At 40.1% G+C, this 20,514-nt stretch overlaps 1 protein-coding gene across 1 annotated transcript in view; it reads left to right on the plus strand.

Moving 5' to 3' along the window:
* pth2ra (parathyroid hormone 2 receptor a) overlaps nucleotides 1–19,825 on the plus strand; it is a 53,487-nt gene extending 33,662 nt beyond the window's left edge. Inside the window, exons 11-13 of the mRNA XM_034886180.1 lie at nucleotides 4,478–4,616; nucleotides 15,998–16,039; nucleotides 19,292–19,825. Of these exons, the coding sequence (XP_034742071.1) occupies nucleotides 4,478–4,616; nucleotides 15,998–16,039; nucleotides 19,292–19,681 (571 nt within the window). The 3' untranslated portion in view covers nucleotides 19,682–19,825. The remainder of the gene's footprint in view (nucleotides 1–4,477; nucleotides 4,617–15,997; nucleotides 16,040–19,291) is intronic.
* Nucleotides 19,826–20,514: the final 689 nt, after the last annotated feature.

Genomic DNA, 20,514 nt, shown 5'->3' on the forward strand with positions numbered 1-20,514 from the left:
GTCACTACGACAACAACAGACGCTTTTGGCTGACGGTCGCCAGTTAACATGGACTCTCGTTAAACCGGAACACCGGGTGCGGAGAATAAGACGAGAGAGAGTAGAGGAGAGATCCAACACAGGCACGGCTTTACAGACAAAATGGGTCATGTAACGCAAAATTAAACCATATCCATATAAACAGCATTGCAGCGGATGCAAGGACATTAGCACCGGTGCGTCCTAGAGGAGCTAACAGCTAACAGAGACGCACTCTGTTAGCACTGGTCACTGCTATTGTCTGAAAAACAACAGTAGGGACAAAGTGTTGCGTTTACTGGTAAACTGGTAAACCTTGAGACTGACGTATAACCGACTGCTATCTGTTGAGTTTTCCTCCCGTTACTCTGTACTCTGTGGCTGTCTACATCTAGAAACTAACCTGCACGGGGTGCAGGGAACAACTCTGACTGGCTCATGATCAGACGGGTTGAACGAGCGATATATGGGCTTTGCAAAAAAAAACGGAGCGTACTATGAAATGACGCTTTAAAAAATAATCGCGTAATCACGCAAATTTGATCGTGGGAAGTCAAAATCGTGATCGCGATTAAAATTGATTAATAGTGCAGCCCTAGCACGTACAGTAAATACTCTTGTGTGATTATTAAATAAAAGTTACAGGTGTGTGTATGCATGTGCGTCTGTTTGATTACAACTCAGCCATGTAGATTTGTTTGACACATAAACAGGGGCGCGTGTGCATCTGCATGGCTCATGCGTGCGCACTTGTGACTCTTAACACAGGCGTCAGCTAAAAGCAAGAGAACACTGTTGTCACTGAGGCAGGAGAAAACAAGCTAAAGTGAATATGGATCAGCATGTCTGGTGATTGTTATTTAATATTCTCAGACATATCACCGGTCACAGTTCTAGACAGCTGGGCCCATCACAGTTAAACAGACTTAAAACTGGAAAGAAAGATATTGATTTGGTAAAACCCTTTAGGATATCTGACCGAGCAATAATGATCATGTAGCTCAACACACACGCACACACACACACACACACACACACACACACACACACACACACACACAATGATCATGATTGTACTGCCCTGCTGTTGCAAGCATCAATGTGTCAGATAAAAACAATTGCAGTGCATTTTCTAAAAAGAACACTCTGTTGTTTGTGCAGATGTGCAGACATTTAATCACAAAAGATAACACTGATCAATAACCTGGAAGCTGTGCTGGAAGATCAATGCAAGCCAAATACAGCACATTTCATAAAGAGAAACAAAATTGAAGCAGGGTTCCGAAAAAACGTTGTACAGGAAAAGGAAGCCGGCAGGGGATAATAGCTGCATCAAAGTTCTTTTGAAAAATGTTAAAGTGAATAGAACTTACTGTGTTTAAACTAACCCACTAACAATATGACAGTACCAGTTCCTTAAGCAAACACTACAGTTTACTACAAGTTATGTTTTATTTCTAAAGCTCTGGCCATCAGTTAAAATATCCATCATATCATAAAATTAACATTATTATTGAATATTATAATAAATACATTTAGTGACCATGATTAAAGAAATTGTTGTTTTTCAATTTTATATATCATAATTTACACTATTGTAAAAAAACGTATCTATTTCTCGGTTATGTATGGATTGCTCAACATATGGCATGCTTACTTACTTGGGCGATTATATATAACAAGCTAAACCGAAAAAAAACTTCTGATGAAAAAAAATTATCAAAAGCCCCTAACCTGTTTACGATGGATGCAACGGAAGCAATTAAAAAAATGGAATTGTTAACACACACACACACACACACATATATATATATACACACACACACACACACACACACACACACACACACTCACCTAAAGGATTATTAGGAACACCTGTTCAATTTCTCATTAATGCAATTATCTAATCAACCAATCACATGGCAGTTGCTTCAATGCAAGGAGTGTGGTCCTGGTCAAGACAATCTCCTGAACTCCAAACTGAATGTCAGAATGGGAAAGAAAGATGATTTAAGCAATTTGGAGCGTGACATGGTTGTTGGTACCAGACGGGCCGGTCTGAGTATTTCACAATCTGCTCAGTTACTGGGATTTTCAATTTGCAAGAGCTACCCAAAATTGGACAGTTGCAGACTGGAAAAATGTTGCCTGGTCTGATGAGTCTCAATTTCTGTTGAGACATTCAGATGGTAGAGTCAGAATTTGGCGTAAACAGAATGAGAACATGGATCCATCATGCCTTGTTACCACTGTGCAGGCTGGTGGGGGTGGTGTAATGGTGATGTTGTGATGTTTCCTTTGCACACTTTAGGCCCCATAGTGCCAATTGGGCATCGTTTAAATGCCACGGCCTACCTGAGCATTGTTTCTGACCAGGTCCATCCCTTTATGGCCACCATGTACCCCCCCTCTGATGGCTGCTTCCAGCAGGCTAATGCACCATGTCACAAAGCTTGAATCATTTCAAATTGGTGTCTTGAACATGACAATGAGTTCACTGTACTAAAATGGCCCCCTTAGTCACCAGATCTCAACCCAATAGAGCATCTTTGGGATGTGGTGGAACGGGAGCTTCACGCCATGGATGTGCATCCCACAAATATCTGTCAACTGCAAGATGCTATCCTATCAGTATGGGCCAACATTTCTAAAGAATGCTTTCAGCACCTTGTTGTATCAATGTCACGTAGAATTAAGGCAGTTCTGAAGGCAAAAGGGGGTCAAACACATCATTAGTATGGTGTTCCTAATGATCCTATAGGCAAGTGTGTGTGTGTGTCATATATATAATGTATATATATATATGTAAAAGATTGAAACTGACTGCAAATTGGATCTTAGATTGGTTTATGTTACCCTCCTTTTTATCTAGGCGGAACCTTGTTTATTACTTATTTTCATATTTTCAGCTGTTCAGAAATGCAACAGTAAGAGAAAGAGATGGGGAAGGTTGGTTTTGTTTTGCAATAAATAATGTATGCAGGTATTTTACGGACTGAAATTGAATTATGTTAATAGAAAACTGAAATGCACATGATTGTGACAGATTACAGCTGCCATCACTGGTCTCAGTATCTAGTAAGGGTGTCATGATTTCAATTTTAAATCGAAATCGATCAAAATGAATTCACAATCTTAAATAGTGAATAAAAAAACGCAATCGTCGATACTGCCACGCCCTCATTGTCATGTCTGGTTGGCTTGTCAAGCAGAAAAAAAACATGTGTTGAAGTGCTGCAAGTCAGTCAACCTCCTCTAACTAAGCAGACAGACAGACACACAAACACACACACACACACACACACACACACAGTCTTAGGTCACATACGGGGAACAAGGCTACATTGCACATGCGTCACACCGTGCGACACACACACGCTCCAAACCGAGACAATATGATGATAATGATACTGTGTTTTGAGGCCTCAGGTGATTCCCCCCCCAGTGTCTAGGGTGTTAGAAGACATTAATCAGTAACCATGAACATCATTTGCTGCTCCCTATGCTTAACATTGTTGCCCTAATCTTGATTGTTATGTTTGTCCTGTAGTGTGATGTTAAACTTGAAATTGTTTATAAAGAATGAAAACTCGCATCGCATACCTACACTTTTGTTTTTGCATTCACACACATGAAGCTGGCGAGTTAATGCTTTTGCTAAGTTGGTCTTGCTCTGACAAATACCAATTACTTATCAAACTCCAAATGGTTCAACCACATATATATTAAATTACAGTATTTTACATTTTAGTATTCTTAGCGTATTTGTTAGTTCTTATTTCTTTGTTATTTATTTTCCAGGAATAGTATATGCTTAATGGTTATGATCATCTTCAATGATAGGGCTGGGTAATTAATTCAATACTTTTTAGGCACTGACCAAATTGCCGCTTAAGAAAATGTCTTATTCAATACCCAATTTCAATAGCTAAGGACTAAATCTCATCATTGTCAGTGAGCCAATAAGCACGCAGCATGCTTCTACAAAGATCTAATGATGCTTGTGATTGGCTGTCCAACGTTACACGTTACAGAAACACGCAGGAAAAACTCAACGTTAGGCAAAGTGACGGGGCGTACGTCGTAGGAGCTGAAAAATAAATAAGAAGATTTGTGTCGTAATGTGTAATGTTGTAATTTCTTTTTGATTTATGAAATTTCATTAATCATTTAGAAACCGGTATCAAAGTCACAGTATTGGTTTTTTTGAACAATACCTAGCCCTATTTAATAATGAATCATGAATCCAGTCACAGACATGTCATCAACATAACTTTTTAATGTGTACTATTGCATCTGTTCCATTTATGAAAATGTTAAAAGAAATGGGCCGATACATCTTTATTTAATGGTTATTACTCTAAAATAATGATACTGGTATCAAAAAAAAAAAAAAAAGCAGATGGGCTCTGCGCTTTTTACATAATTTGTGTGTGTGTGTGTTTGTCTCCCTTCATAGGAAACTGGCAAAATCCACCCTTGTGTTAGTGCTGGTGTTTGGCATCCACTACATCATCTTTGTTGCGATGCCGCTTACATTTCAGGGGCCAAGCTGGGAGGTCCGCATGTACTGTGAGCTGTTCTTCAACTCCTTCCAGGTACTCAGGGATTTTTCAATCATTACAACACTGCAGCTGCTGATACGTTATGAGAAACCACACTCACTTGTTGCCCACTTACAGCAAGCGCTCCCACAAGCATGAGCCAACTTAAGATTGCTTCTCACATTCACAGATCAACCAGTTCATTGGTTGTCTATTGCAAAATTTAAACCCTTTGCAACAAACATACACACACACACACACACACACACACACACACACACACACACACACACACACACACACACACAGTCCATGTATCACAGGCTGTGGGCTGTGTCCGTGGTCTGTGTCTCCACTGTGGACTGGCTCTGATTGAAACCTTTTACCAGGTTTCATTTTACAGTGGGTAAGTCAGTGTCAAGACTGCACTAGTGCATTAGACTGCATTAGTCTGTGAAGCGGTTTGATAATTTGGTGTAAGCCCCAAGTGTCAAACATAGTGATAGTATAACTGATATAGTGGCCCTCATTTATCAACCTAACGTCAAAACCAACGCAGATATGAGCGCAGAAATCCTCTTACGACAGGCTTCACGGTGGATTCATGAAACGTTCGTATCACACTAATCAGAGCGTAAGAATGATTGTACACTGATAAATGCAATGCTCAATATATTCTCGGTTTTGATGCCTCGCCCCTACTATTTACAACATGGCCAGACGTAATCCGGCTAAGAAGCGGCACTTTCCAGAGGTGGAGATTGAATCTGTGACATTTCAGTTTAATTTGCATTCACGTGTGTACTATTTGACTTCCTAAAAACTGGTGTTAGGCTGTAGGAAGAATGTGGAATAGAAAGAGATCACTGATTCGTTCAACAGTGTTGCCGTATTAAATCAGATTCCAGCTAAAGTTTATTTATTTTATGCATCCTTGACATATGTATACTCCTAATAGTAGTATACAGGATTATATTGCATTTTTTAGGCCTACAGGTAGGTGTACCTATATTTAAATAAACACACGGTAGCAGATTTTATGAAGTGTTATTTTTATCTTACTTGTGTTTTTTTTATGAGTCAGAGTCAGGCGTGACTCCGTCATTACATTTATTGCACCCTGTTTTCCTGGCGATGTTGTGCAGAACCCCACAGGCTAAAACAATTTTGCAGACTTTTCTGGCGTGTATAGTAAGGTCCCCCCCCTCCACTGTGGCTCGTATGTGTAGGCTACATGTGCACGGTCGCTCGGCTCACAGAGGTCTTCTAAAAGAGCCAGATGTGCCATTGTCAATAAGTGATCAACTGACTTTTCCTTCTCCTGTTACGTTCTGCACCGCAAGTCCACACTGACTGGAAAACTTGCGTACCCGAGGTCAGACCAGACGTGAGATTTTTCCGATGTTGTCTATATGTTCCATAAGTTGAACATAATTAATGTAATATCATTATTGTAGCTTTCCTGGTAAATACATTTTGTTGGTAACTTACAGAGAGCATATGTGCCCAAGATAAAAGTTCAGGCTTAAGAATAAAATGAATTAGACAAAACTAAAAGACATTAATAAATCATGTTGCAGGGCCTTTTGAAGGTCGTTGCATGGAACAGGAAAGGAGTAGAGAGTTACACAAGAAAAGCTTGGATTGAAATTGCTTTAAATAGCCATCTTAAGACCAATTATCTTTGGGGAAAAAAAGAACGAGTCGCTATTTAAATAATATTGGACAAAAACGTAACAAGTATCTAAGAGTACAGAGTGGTGTCTTCACAAACAGGAAGAATGACTCATATTGGCTAGGATCACTTAGTAAATATAAAATAATTTATATAAATGACCAGACTGTTATTTAGTTTTTAAAGGGACAGAGACTCCAATGTAGAACAGTGTACAATTTCCATCTGTAAAAATAACAAAATGTAATTTACCTGTATTTCTAGATGTCGGGGAAAAGATTTATCTTACTAATGAATGTAACCCAAATCTGTGAACCATGCATAATCATATACAGCAAATTCCTTAATTTAGAGAGTGCAGATGAAGTGTACATAATTCTTGCTGAAATCTGACAACTGCGGGTATTTAGTCAACCAAACAGGAAGAAACTTAAATCACATCAATTTAATTTTTAATGTGCATTAAAATGTGTGCCAGTTTACACAAGTTATATCGAAAGGAAAGAGGCAGATGTAACACACTCAAAAAGGGTTTTGTGCTTTTGGAGACGTTTTTGTGTACGCATCTGCCGGCTAAAGCCCAAAAATGAGAATGCATTTGCTTTCGTGATGGTGGCCAGAGACACAACAAAAGCACAATTTAATGTCAAAATTACACTGCACCACCTGAGGTGCCAAAAACAATCCTCAGCTGCATAACCCCATCCATCTCAGCATGAGGTCTTTTGTTTGAAGCCACATTATTACCAAACAGACCCAATTGGAAAGGAAATTGGCTTGCACCTCTATGTAAATAAAAGATTGAATATATATTTTAATTGTATGTATTAAGGTCTATACAACTCCACGTGTGTCTATCCATAACTTTAGTTAACTCGCTTTGTGACCCAGGCCTCTAAAACACCTGTAATTTAGCCAAATCAAACCGTTTGGAGGATCCACAACGGTGCCTTGTGAGACAATGTACTTTTGAGGTTAATTTTGCATGTTCATGCAATCACAAAAGGAAGTTTAAAAAGCAAAAGACAAAATAAATAGAAACCACACATTATGTAACCCAGGCTCTGCAACATATTATAAAAGTATTGAAATGATGGCAAACAATATCACTAGTTAGATTACAGTAGGTAACATTTGCAAAGATATTAATAGTGACTAAAATCACAACTGCTTAAATGCTTCTATTCATACGCCATCAGAGCAAAAGTTAGGAACAATATAATTAATACACCCACTACTCTGTGTTCATACAGACTTACATAAAAGAAAAAAGTGATTTCGGAAGAAAAGTAATTTATTAATGTTAGATCAGAGTGTTTCTTTTTTTCACGTACTATTGACAAAGAGTCAACTTTTGTAAGAAGTTAAAGGTGCAATATGCAATACTGACAGCTAGTGTTTAACCCTCATGTTGTCCTCGGGTCAAATTGACCTGTTTTCCTAAATCAACGTTCTTTTTAACTACCCAAAATAACATGATTGATTCCACACAATTCTTTTTGGCAAGTACAAATCTCTACTTTCATTAATTTTGGGGTGTCTTGTTCAATTTTACAGCATTTGGAAAATAAATTGAAGTGGTTTCCAAATAGTATTGAGTGAAAGTTAACATATTCCAGTATTTGATTATCCATCAACATACTTTCCTTTAATTTAAAATAATTCATAATTCACAATTAATAACTTTTCTAACTCAAACATTATGTGTAATTTCCTTCAAAATAGGTGTATTGACCATAAATTCAAAAAATAACTGTTTAATGTTACGTAGTGTTGAAAATATCATAAAAAGTGAAAAAAAGCGTCAAAAGTGTTAAAAAAGGGGGCAAAAACGTAAGAAAGTAAAAACATCAATATAAAGCGTTAACAAAAGTGTTGCTTTTCAATTTTGACGGGAAGACAACAAGGGTTGAACTGTTAAAAATATCGTTTTTATTAGGTTGGGTAGAATCTATCTCTGTGATCCTGTTTGTTTGTTTGTTGCTTTCATGGCTGTACTAACGTTACAGCTGTAGTGCGTTGGCTTTACGTTTTTACAGGTACGTATATCTGGCAACCCGGCCTGGCTGTCAAACTGGGTAGTTGATAACAACACACAGGTCAAAACACAAACAGAAATTACGTCACAGAACGGAAAATACAAAAGGTGAAAATACTGGCATTGGCATTGTTTTCTGAAAGGATAGTATTTCAACTTTGCATGTTTCCTTAATATCTGATGAAGCATTGGGGTCATTTTTTGATTTATTTCAGTACATTTATTACATATTGGATTTGTAATGGTGAACTACTAACCTAGGAAAAGAAAAATTACAACAAAACAGAGTATAGTAGGTTCAGTCAACATGTGCACACAAGGCTAAAATTAAGCTGCAAGGAGGTCCTGGGGTTCAAATCACTCTCTTTTCTCTGCTAGAGTACTGCCTGGTCCCTGGCTTACTGCAGGATAATGAATTAATAAGTACACATGTAAGCATAATGATGAATTATTGAAGGCCTTTAAATTGATTGAAAAGATTGATCCTCTTAAGCAGAGTGGCTCACAATTAATTAAGCAGGTCCCACCTAGAGCCTTGTGAAGTCGGTTGATATTGTGCTTTGGTGGCACAAATTTCAAAACACATTTTCTGTTAAATTAGCACAGGGGTGTCCAAATCTTTCCTGCCAGGAACCAGATAAAAGTAAGCAGTTCAGAGAAATGAGCTGTCTAAGAAACTCTTAATGAGTGAGTTTTAAGCCGTGGAGGTTTGCATTACTACATTACAGAGATGACCTGTCAGCCCGCTCTGGTTCAGTGTCACAAGAGAACAGGTTGGCTCACCTATGTAAGTGGAGTCAAACAAACTGAGCAACAAGGTGCCTTGTCTGAGAAATCTGGACTAATCCAAACCTCTGTAGAACTCTGACAGTGGGCACTGGTGGTGGCGACTTGATGCTCTTTCCACGTTATCAGAGAAATTCTGGTTGAATTCTGTAATTGGCTAATGTTTCTTTCTTTAGGCTAATTTTATTCTGCCAATGTCAAGCAGGGCCAAGGACTACAGGTAAAAACTACCCAATGGCATATGTAAAGCAATGTTTTTTTATACACCGTTCTTTGAGAAATAAACTAATTAATTAAACTATTTTGCTGCGAGAACAGGCATTATTTTCGCATTTGTTCAACTGGAGATCATTTCCCCAATAGCTGGGATTAGAGCAGTGTGCTGATTAGCCTCGTAAAAAGTCCAAGCTCCACAACAAATTATTCCATGTTTGTACATTTGTGATACAAGCCCATCTTTTCCTTGCAAGCAATGAAAAAAAGCGAGCCAATAATACAGGGTTTCTCAAATCATATTATAGTGACGCCTAGCATTCACAGTAGGATTTTAATTTCAATGTAAAAACAAATTAAAAGCGAGTTGTCAAGGTCGCAAAGCTGTGGCAGCTGGGCCTACATGTACCAGGATGCAATGCGGCTCCATGGCGAAAAACTGTCTACACTGACATTCATTGCAGTACAATCTGATTCTGTTCTTTGAAATTTAATTTCAACAAAAGCCCCAACACTGTGGGTGTTTGCCTTGGGCGGCTAAACTTCTCCGGCCCCTGCTGCCATACTTATCGCAGCTGCACCCTCCCTCTGCCTCTTTCTGGCAGCATGCAGCGGATTATCCAAGTCAGTCAAAACACTGTAAAATGTGCATTGTAAAAATTCTCGTTCATAGCATCCCCTTGCGGATGGATTCATAGCTAGTTACAAGAGCAATACAGGAGCACAGAACAGGGAAGCTTGTAAAGCTTGTGCCCCCATCACCATATGCCTAATTAAGATAGATAGAGATAAGGTTGAAAATTGCCCAATTGTCCCTTTAAGCTCAACACTTCTGGAACTTCTGGCTTGCATGTGTGTGTGTGTGTGTGTGTTGAGTTTGAGTCACAGCTTTTATGTTCCTACAGGTTTTTATAGAAATGCACACCAAAAGAGAAAAATGACAACCTGTCTGATGGGCACACATCTACTATATATGCTTACATACTGTACCAGTGATAATAGCATTTGACTTTCAGATACTACTCCCCAAAGCAGCCTAATAATAAAAAACAAACAATAAAGTAATATTTAATATATCTTACAGTAATATAGAATAATTCCGGTTTGTAGTCTCTCTATGTATTTTTATTTTGTTATACAGTAGCCTACATGTGTTATGATACACAGGAAAGGATTCAGATGGGGACACCAATGGTTGAGTGAACAGGCAGAATTTATCTGAGTGCACAGGGAGAGCCAAAGGGTTGGGGAGGTTGCGGTGAATTCCAGGCTTGAAGCGAATCAGACGATAGTGTGTCAAGGAGCAGTCAAGGGCGGACAGCCAGGCTGGCAGGCAAAGAGCAAACAGGCAGAAAGGCAGGCAGCAAATTTGCACATGGAATGAACTGTGACAGGTCGTTGGTAAATGTCACAAAAATAGTCAACAAAATATACAGAGTGGCGGGAGCAAATTACCTAGAGAGGTAAACTGACGAACTGGCAACGAATGAGAGCTGAACCAGAGTATTTACTGCTAGAGTGATGAGCCACATGTGCGATACACTGCAGGTGGTGATGAGCCAGGATTGGACACGCCCACACAAACACACACAGAGGACTAAACAAACAAGACAGACAGAAACAGCAGGGAGGGGAAAAACTGGGGACACAAAGAAGGGATGAGAGAGCGAAGCAAAACCCTATAAACATGCTGGTAGGTTCCGGCAGGAAGACTTTATACTTTTGCATGCTTAGGCCTTCTTTATGTCTCAAGCATGCGCATTCAATCCTCACACACACATTCTCACTTTTTATTCCTTGCTGTCAGGGCTGGCAGTCATCTTATTTGCCAATCTCCGCCATCCAACTTTATAAGGCTTTATTTGCGGGGTTCTCCAAGCAATCAGAAGGACGTCTCTAATTAATTCAGAATGCAGCAGCCAGAGTCCTCAGGTACTCTAATCAATTCATTGGCTCCCGTTAAAATTCAGAATCACTTTCAAAATCTTTAAAGCACTTAAAAGGAAACTTGACCGATTAGCATTAAGCTTCGGTTCAATAGAAACCCGGTAGTATTTTAGAATGACCGTGCATCCCTCCCTCATGTCCCCCTGAGATGAGAAATCTCTGTATTGTGTGTCTGGAAAAAAAACTGAAAATCATCATTTTGCGTCATTGGAGGTATTTTAAGAGGTAAGTCGCCACATGTTTTCAACCCGCCCATAGGGAGTTGGACTCTTCACCCGAAGCGAGCCAAACCAAGCCAAAGTGAGCCAAGTGTCAGCCATCTTGAAGATACGCTAACAGACTTTCTCTTTTCAGCAGCAAACTTACAATTATGTGCATAACTACTGCACATGTGTACCACCGGGATACATAGGTACAGATTGGAGCATATCAATATGCAAGAAACTTTATTACAGAAGGAACACTCAAAATACTATGCAAGCTTTACCTGCTACGGAGACCAGCACCTCTGTCAGCAGTGTTGCCCGATGCCTCTAACCAGGTAAGGGGACATCGACAGTGGTGTGCGCTAAGCGAAAACGCCAAACGAGGCAAGGTGTTCCAGCTAGGTGGAAAGCTAACGCTAGACCTATTTGAGTAAGAAGGAGCTTAACCGTCTCCAGGCTGTTCAGAACTCTGCTGCAAGGCTTTTAACTCAAATTAACATAAGAGCACACATCACGCCTGTTTTAGCATCAATTCACTGGTTACTTGTCCAGCATAGGATTCAATTTAAAATCCTGGTCCTTACTTTTAAAGCCCTGCACGGTCAAGTTGCTCTATAGATCTCTGACTTGATACAGCTTCATTCTCCCACCCGTAGTCTGAGGTCATTAGGTCAGAGGCTTATAGTGGTTCCCCGCACACATTTTAAAACCAGAGATCGATCATTTCAAGCAGTGGCTCCTGGGCTGTGGAATGTCTTGCCTCGCTCTCTATGTTGTGTGAATTCCATTGAATCTTTCAAAAAGTAATTAAAGACTCTGCTGTTCAAGCAGGCTTATAGTTAGTCCAGGGGTTTTCATGGTTGTTTGTTATGTTTTCTTTTTGTATTTTAATGTTCTTGAATTTTAATTTGTTGTAGTGAATTAGATTTGACTGTGAAGCACTGTGATTTTTTTTGTGAAAGGTGCTATACAAATAAACTTTACTTACTTACACTTACTTACTTACATGGCCACTTTTCCGTCCATCCGGCTTGCAAGTGTCCGATCACTAGATAACAAATTGAACTACATCCATCTTCAATGAAACTCAACGAAAACCCAAGTTCAGAGACTGCTGTCTTTTTGTTTTTGTGGAAGCATGGCTAAACAACAGCGTACCGGACTCCGTTATCTAGCTACCGTTATCTCCCGAGTAGATGCTGATCTGTCGGGTAAGACTCATGAAGGTGGGCTGTGTTATGCGGACACGGACTGGTGCAGAAATGGGGTGCTTTTATCCAACTACTGCTAACCGCTGGTGGAGTTTGTAACTGATAAATGCCAACCATTCTACATTCCACGCAAATTCATAGCTGGGTTTACATCACTCCAAGAGCTAATACTACCATTGCGTTAGCTGAACTTTACGGAGCCTATAATGTATGTGTACTAAATGTAGCCTGTTTTGTTTGTTGTTTTTATGTATTGTCATTTTTATATATTTGAAATGTATAAAACCACTCGAGCCGCAGTGAAACGTTTTGTGTATATGTTTGAAATGACAAAACACACTTGAGTTGAATTCCTCACTGTCTGTCTATGTATGTAAAAAGTAGGTGTGGCTTGGAAGTAAACTGAGCAGCAAAGCAGTGCATTCTGGGATTTGGTGCCAAAAACACATTTTCTGGCTTTTCTCGGCCTAGAAGGCACAAATCTTTTTTTTTTTTATAGGTTCACATTTCTACTACATAAGTGACCCAATTTAAATATATATACTGTACATCTTTCCATCAGTGAAATATCCCTTTAATGTTTCCGCTCCTCAGTACATCTCTAACTTGCTCACAGATCACAACCCCATCCAGCCTGGTGGAGGGGCCTTCAGTTTCTGTGCTTCTACTCTTTGGAACATGCTGCGTGATGACCTGAGGTCCATGACAACTGTGTCTAGATTCAAAAGCAAACTCAAAACCTTATTTTCTCAGGCATTTGTTTAAATTACAGTGTGTGTGTGTGTGTATGAATTTGTATTGTCGCACTTCTACCTATTGTTCTACGTCTTGTCCTCTCATTTCCTCCCATTGCATTCTTATTTCTATTCATGCTTTGTTTTAAATGTGTGTGCTGTTTTTAATGTGTAGCACTTTAGATTTACGTGTAATAAAAAGGTGCTATACAAATAAAATGGAGATAAACAGCTCTGTGATTACACCTACATTGTCAGCATATCATCCTGCTTCTTCCTCATTTGAACATGATTCTCTCTCTGTCTAGTACATCCATGCTGCTGTTATGCGCGCGGTACGGTCACGGCGGTTACGCTATTTAAACCTCTTCTCTCTGTTGTTGTCAGCTGTTACATTGCAAAACATTGCAAATGGCATAGCGTCCCTCCACCTCCTCATCACTGCCAGTCTTCGCAGATTCCTCAGCTCCATCAGAATCATCAGCCACCACCACCCCCAGTGTCAGGACTCCATGAGGGTGGGGGGGGTGGATTTCTATTGCTGCTGCTTAGGGAAGACGCCACTCAGTTACAAATTTCCCTGTAGAGTTTAAGCGCCAAAGACTTTCGCTAAGACTTAAATTTGACATACCATCTGTTAAAATTAATATTCATCTTTTCTTCATTCACTTGCCTCTCCTGCTTGAATTGAGTATACTTTAAATAAAGACCTTCTTCACTTACATCTTTCCATGAATATTGGGTGGTTTTGAACATTTCAAACTTAACTAGAACTGTCAAGAACACATCAGAGTTTCTGACCAGCTGGGGTCTGCGGACTGGACATCAACATTGTTATTGAGGATGAAGCAGCATTCACTGCATGTAATGATGAGTCACTGCCTGGTTGTCCCTTACCAGCAAAGATATGCAGCAAAGCACACACACACACACACACACACACACACACACACACACACACACACACACACACACACACACACACACACACACACACACACACACACATAAACACACATGTGGACACACACGTTCCCATCTTACCAAAACCCATTGTTTTCACAGACAGTGTCACTCTTTTAAAACTTGTCATTGTAGCTTGTCATCATGTCGGGGATGTGGAAGACAGCTGCCTCTCCAGTAGCTCTCCGGTTTTCTAGCTCTTTTACTTCCTCGAGTGCAGTCGTGCTCTCCTACTCTCCCCTACTATCTCCTATTTTTGCCTAGTTGTTGTGTGGACACTTTCTTTTCTCTGTCCCCGCTGCCTGCTGTTTTCCTGGGAAACTTTCAAAATGGAATTGATCAACTGGTCACTCTGCGCTATTGACAAGATTTTCTCACTCAGGCACGCTTCACCAGGGGAGCCGACCTGCCTGGATGGAACATACGCTGCAGGCTACACTCGTGATTCCTGGGAGAATTGGCAAGCGGTCTGCTTGGATTTTTCTGACCGTGGAAGATGTAGAAGATTTGTGGATAATTGGAATTCTGATGGGAGGCTTTCTGGTCATGGGAATCTCCCTAAATCATCGTAAAATTGGTAAGACAGCAGCCAATAAATTTGCCCTAAGGCTGTCTGGGGAACTTAAAGATGTTAGAAGGTATTGAATGAGAAGCTGAAGGTTTTACATCAGAGGGCTTATCAGAACGGTAAGCTGTGTCGTGACATCTCAGACCGAGCTGTGGAAGTGCAGAGGAGGGTGGATTCCATCGGGGCTCAGTCGGTGGATCTGCTTTGTGCAATCACCGAACTGACAATGAAGGTAGAACTGTCAAAATCAATACATGAATTGGATGCACGGATGTCGCTGAGGATGAGTGAGAGAGATTGACGGACACTGATTCGGAGAATGCCACCGAATCAACCTAAATTGGATTTAAACTGATTGTCTGTTTTGCCCCCCCCCCACCACCTTACCTTTCACCCGAGCTGGAAAACAACCTGCAGCTGGCCTCACTATCTCTTCTTGCGCAAAGTCTTTAGCTCTCCTCAAGGACAAGGCCGGACTGAACTGAACTCTTTGTAAAAACACAGACAGTCGGCCGCCCCACATCTCATCAAACCCACAGACAGACCCACATACACACACAAACCCACAGACACACATACACACCCCGTCCCTATCCCTACCCCCGCCGAACTGACTGCCTCGGGGACCTTATTTTTGTTCTTTCACCTCCCATCCCAGTCACCTCAAAAAATCCCTTCATGTGACCACATGTACGGTGTGTTGTCCTGTGCATCATTATGATCATTGTGTTTTTTGTGTTGTATTATTGTTTTTTCTCCTTCTCATGCTGTATCAGATGCTGGTAACTTTAATTTCCTTGCGGGAGTCATTCCAAAGGGATTGATAAGTCTAAGTCTAAGTCTAACGGAAGCAGGAACCTAAGGGGAAACAGGTCAAGCAACAGCCAGCAAGATTGCCATATCCGTTTTTCCAAAAGCACTATTTGAGGAAAAGATAATTGGTGACCTGGAACATCATAATTAGCTTATGATAAAAGCATTTCAATTGAACACATAAGAATGACATTCGATCAACATTTTTATCATCATTACTGTATTTGTTCTTAATTGTTCCCACTGAGATCTGAGCTTTTATTTCATTCTTTTCCTTTTAGGGCTTCTTTGTGTCCATTATCTATTGCTACTGCAACGGAGAGGTGAGTGGCTAATTTTTTTTAAATCCCACAAATCCCACAGAAAAAGCACAACTCCGCAGCAACACCGTAAAGCAAATTGTTAAGTGTGTTTGAAAACATTAGTTTGTTCAAATTTAGCATTGCCACTGATAATGGTATAATTCCTCCAGGCACACATTACCCAGGGTCGGGCTGAAAAGGTAAAATGTGATGAAAAGAGCTGTCATGATAACAGGCATTCACTCTCGGTCTCCCTCTACTTTTAAACTGTGCTGGCACTCTCAGTTGGCATTTAGAATAGTAATTTCTGCCAGTTTTATCTTCACAAAACCGCCTCTGTTTTTTTTTGCAGTTTTTGATCTACAATCAGTATGTTTACATGTACACCAATATTACACTTTAATTCCAAATATGATTTGATACAGGTCATGTAAATAGCATCTGCCGAATAGGGCCTTTTTTCAAATATAGCATGTTCCGATTAAGACATATTCGGGTTTAAGAGGCATTGTTTTGACATGTATACAGTGCATTTGGAATATGCGTCTCAATCTGGGTTTTTAACCAGGCTTATGGTCAGCTCTGTGCATTGCTATGGTTTCTGTACACAAACCAACCAGCCAACAGTCTGCAAGGCTGAAGACCCGATATGAAGGAGAAACACAGCTACTTTTAACCATTATCAAAGACTTGGACATCAACAGATTTTTGCATATTTGCACACATTGCTACGCCGACCTTTTCAAGAAGCTGGTTGTAGGAACGATACTGCTGGTAAAAATTAGAAAGAAATCCTGTTTTGCACGGGTACATGTAAACGGGAATATTAGTGGAATATTCACCTTAATTAGCCATGTAGCCAGTAGTCTTAGGAGTAGTAGTCGTAGTAGTCTTTTCAGAATAAGGGCCAAAACCGGAATATTATGTGCATGTAAATGCAGTCATTGTATCCTGCTGAGCAATCTTTTTTATCGTCCCCGGCCTTTCAAATTACTGTAATTCAAACAACTCAAACAGATGATTTTCTGTTGAATCTGAGCTTTTAAAGCCTAGCTGGTATTTAGCACTGGACCAAATGACTAATGTACTGTGGAAGGGTCAAGGCCAATGCTTGGAATTAAAACCCTACACTGCAGCTCTAGGCAGATGTAAGCCGCTCTTAAAGGGGAACACCACCTAAAGGAAATGTGTTATTTTCAAGGCCTGGGAAGTTCAATTAACATTTGTGAACATGGGCGACTCTCTCAGAAGCAAGAGAAGTAAGTCTTAAACTTGTGATGTCATCAAATATAAAGTGTGAGGCTGCTCCCTAAACACTGTATGTGAATATTATTTAGTTTGCTTTCTTTTATACACGGATGAGCTTTATTGTTTTGGGGTTTTCTCAATTCAGAAACAGAACATGCACCAATATACCCAGAAGATTCCCGTGGGTGCTCTCAGTGTCACCTATATTGTCTTTGCCAAAGCAGCTGCACACTTTGTACTTGATGAGATCATAAGTTTGAGACTTCTCTACTTCCAGGATTTGAGACAGAGTAACTCCTATTCACAGATATTGAATTCAACATGCTGATAGAAGACAGAAGGCAGCAGTGTCCAGCAAACCCAAGCTGAATGTTTGCTACCTTCCATAACTATAAAGGGTAACTACCATTTTTTTTTCAAACTGGACCCCATTTCCCCATTTATTTGTGTCTAATAGACTAACACTAACATCCAATATTGAGCAAGATCTCAATGACAGGCCTGCACAAAAGAAGCTGCACAGTAAACTAATGAGGCAATTGTGCATTTTTCTACAATTAAAGTGATTTGTTTTTGCTACTGACAAGCTCAGATTGTTACTTAAAGTGTCTGACAACATTATCAATCCCAGGAAGTGACTTTTTGTCCGAAGACAGAGGTGTGAAGAGTCAAACGCCAGACGAGAAAAAGGCATTCAGAGTCTGTTGTTCTGGAGTAGGCTACATAATGTATAGGCTCCTGTCATTTAAAAGATTGTCAGTGCCATGACTCAATATTGAAATGATTTTGACAGTGTGGATATGGTCATTATAGTTAGATGACCAACTGTATTCATTTGAGCCAAAGTACACCGTAACTGACGGAGAGAAAGAGAGCGAGAGACAGGGCGGAGGAGGGTGAACCAGCGGCTGCAGGGCTGCAAGGCTCGGGATCTTGGTAGTGCTCCCGTGGGTGCTGTGCCCCTAAATGCCCAAAGAATATGTTGTCGGGAGTGAGACCTGTTGCTGCCAGATATCTGTAGTCTGGATGTTTCCAGTCATATACCTCGGACACAACGCTGCGTCACCATGTCTTTATCCTGTCTCCCGTTCCACTCTCCACACCGCTTTCTTCTGACAAAAAGTCACTGTCCTGAGATCACTTTTAGTAACAATCTGAGCCTGTCAGTAGCAAAAACAAATCCCTTTTAGTGGACAAAAGGTATAGCTGTGCAATTACCCTATTAGGTTACATTGCAGCTTGGTTTGGCCTGGCCCATAATTGCGATATTGATCAATACTGAACCAGTCTTAAAGATTTTTGGTTATATCGGCCTAAAAGAAACGTATAAGATATGCATGAGGAAATGGGGTTTAAAAACAGTAGTTACCATTTAAGTGGTGGAGATTGAAAATAGGAGCTGGGTGAAGACAAACATTTAGCAAGTTGAAAACCTTGCTAATGTTTCTCAGGAGGTGTGTCAAGAGTTGGTGGAGACCAAACCAGAGCTAATATACGAGTGAATGTTGGACCTACGTGACTCCAGTTGGATGCTTTTGTGGCTCTGCATTTAAGGCAATAGTTTGCATATATCTTGACATGCAGGAGTTTATATGTGTTAAATTAGCTACAGTTTCCACAGAAGTATCACAGTCTACAAAACACTGACAAAAAATAAACCAGTTTAAAACAGTAATTGTAGTGGTGGACAGTTTGGGCCATCTTGTCTAATGAACTGACATGTTAATTTACACATTTTCTTTTATTTGCACTGAGTGAGTGCAAGCTGTGCCTTTCTTTTCCCAATGGTCTGTTGTCTTATTTTGTCTTTTTTATGCGATTGTCCTTTTTTTGTACTGTAACACAAAAAATTTACATAAGTAAAATTTATTTAAAAAAAGTATTAGTACATTATATACATAGTAAACGGAAAAAAATGACCCTATACCAAGGAAAACCCAGGTATTTGCATAAAATGTATATGAAAAAAACTATTAAAAATGTAATTCTTGATAGTGAAAGCCCTTGTTCTTCTTATCCCCACAGGTCCAGGCAGAGATAAAGAAAACATGGACACGCTGGAATCTGGCCTTTGAGTGGGAGGGCCCGGTGGTCTGCGGCCGCTACCGCTACGGCTCTGTCGTCGTCGGCATCAACAACAACAACAGCACCAGCAGCCAGCCCCACCTGGCAGGGGCTGACCATTCCACACGCTCCACCACACTTGTTTCAAGCCATGTTTATCGGAGCATTGGTCCCCCTGTGGTCAGCATGCACGCCACCCTCCCAGGGTACGTGATGAGTAACTCAGACCCGTCCATACCTGAAGAACCTGAAGACAGCGGCCCCAAGCAGGTGGACGATATCTCACTGAAGGAAAACCTGCCTGTTCTTAGTACCAGCGCAACAGCTGACGTTGAGGAGGAAACACTGTAGCGGTAGTCTACAACAAGTCGAAACATGCAGCAGAGAGAGACTCTGTAGTGGTTTCTGTAACCCATCCCACTTTCTTGTCATTTAAACTCTAAAGAGGGTATCAAAGTCAGAAAAACATGTAACTGTATGTACAAGAAATGTCTACAACCCTTTTAATGTAAAATAACTTACAAGGACATGGTTAACATGGTGAACCTAAAAGCAAATGTTTATGTCTGTTGAATTCCACAGCTACACTTTTCACTCGCTGTGTCCACATTTTTTAGCTTTGGTGTTGGATGTTGTTGATATATTTGTAGGAATGTGGAAAAAGGACGAAATGCAACTTGTTCAGTTAACAAAACAAATCTAATATGATGTGCCAGTGTTGGTACTTTGAGGGAGCTTGGCTGCTACACCGGCCCTCTCTATGAAGGCAACAATGGTTTACAACCTTCAGAAGCTCTCGGGGAGTGCTAAGCCATGGTGCTCGCTGTTATCAACAATATAAATTATGATGTTGCATCTTAGGATAATGATAAGCCACAGTAGGTAAAATGCGCTTAAGAAGAAACACTTTGTATAAGCTGGGGAGAAACGGATGAAAGTAAAAAAGGTAAATGTTTTGTTGTTTTTAACTGAAAAAAGTAGCTGCAGAAAGAAGTAGAAGAAAATTCTCCTGGAAGGTGTAGATGTGATGAACCTTTGTTCTTGCCAGCCAATGTTCAGTAGAGGAGTGTAATTTTCTTCACAAATTAGAAAGCTACATACAAAATGTAATCTACACGAGTTTCTGTCCCTTTTATCTTACTGAAATGTGTAGATTGAAGACACAAAAAGACTAATATATAACA

This window comes from Etheostoma cragini, chromosome 11 (assembly GCF_013103735.1).
Source record: "Etheostoma cragini isolate CJK2018 chromosome 11, CSU_Ecrag_1.0, whole genome shotgun sequence".
In the NCBI taxonomy this organism is placed as follows: domain Eukaryota; kingdom Metazoa; phylum Chordata; class Actinopteri; order Perciformes; family Percidae; genus Etheostoma; species Etheostoma cragini.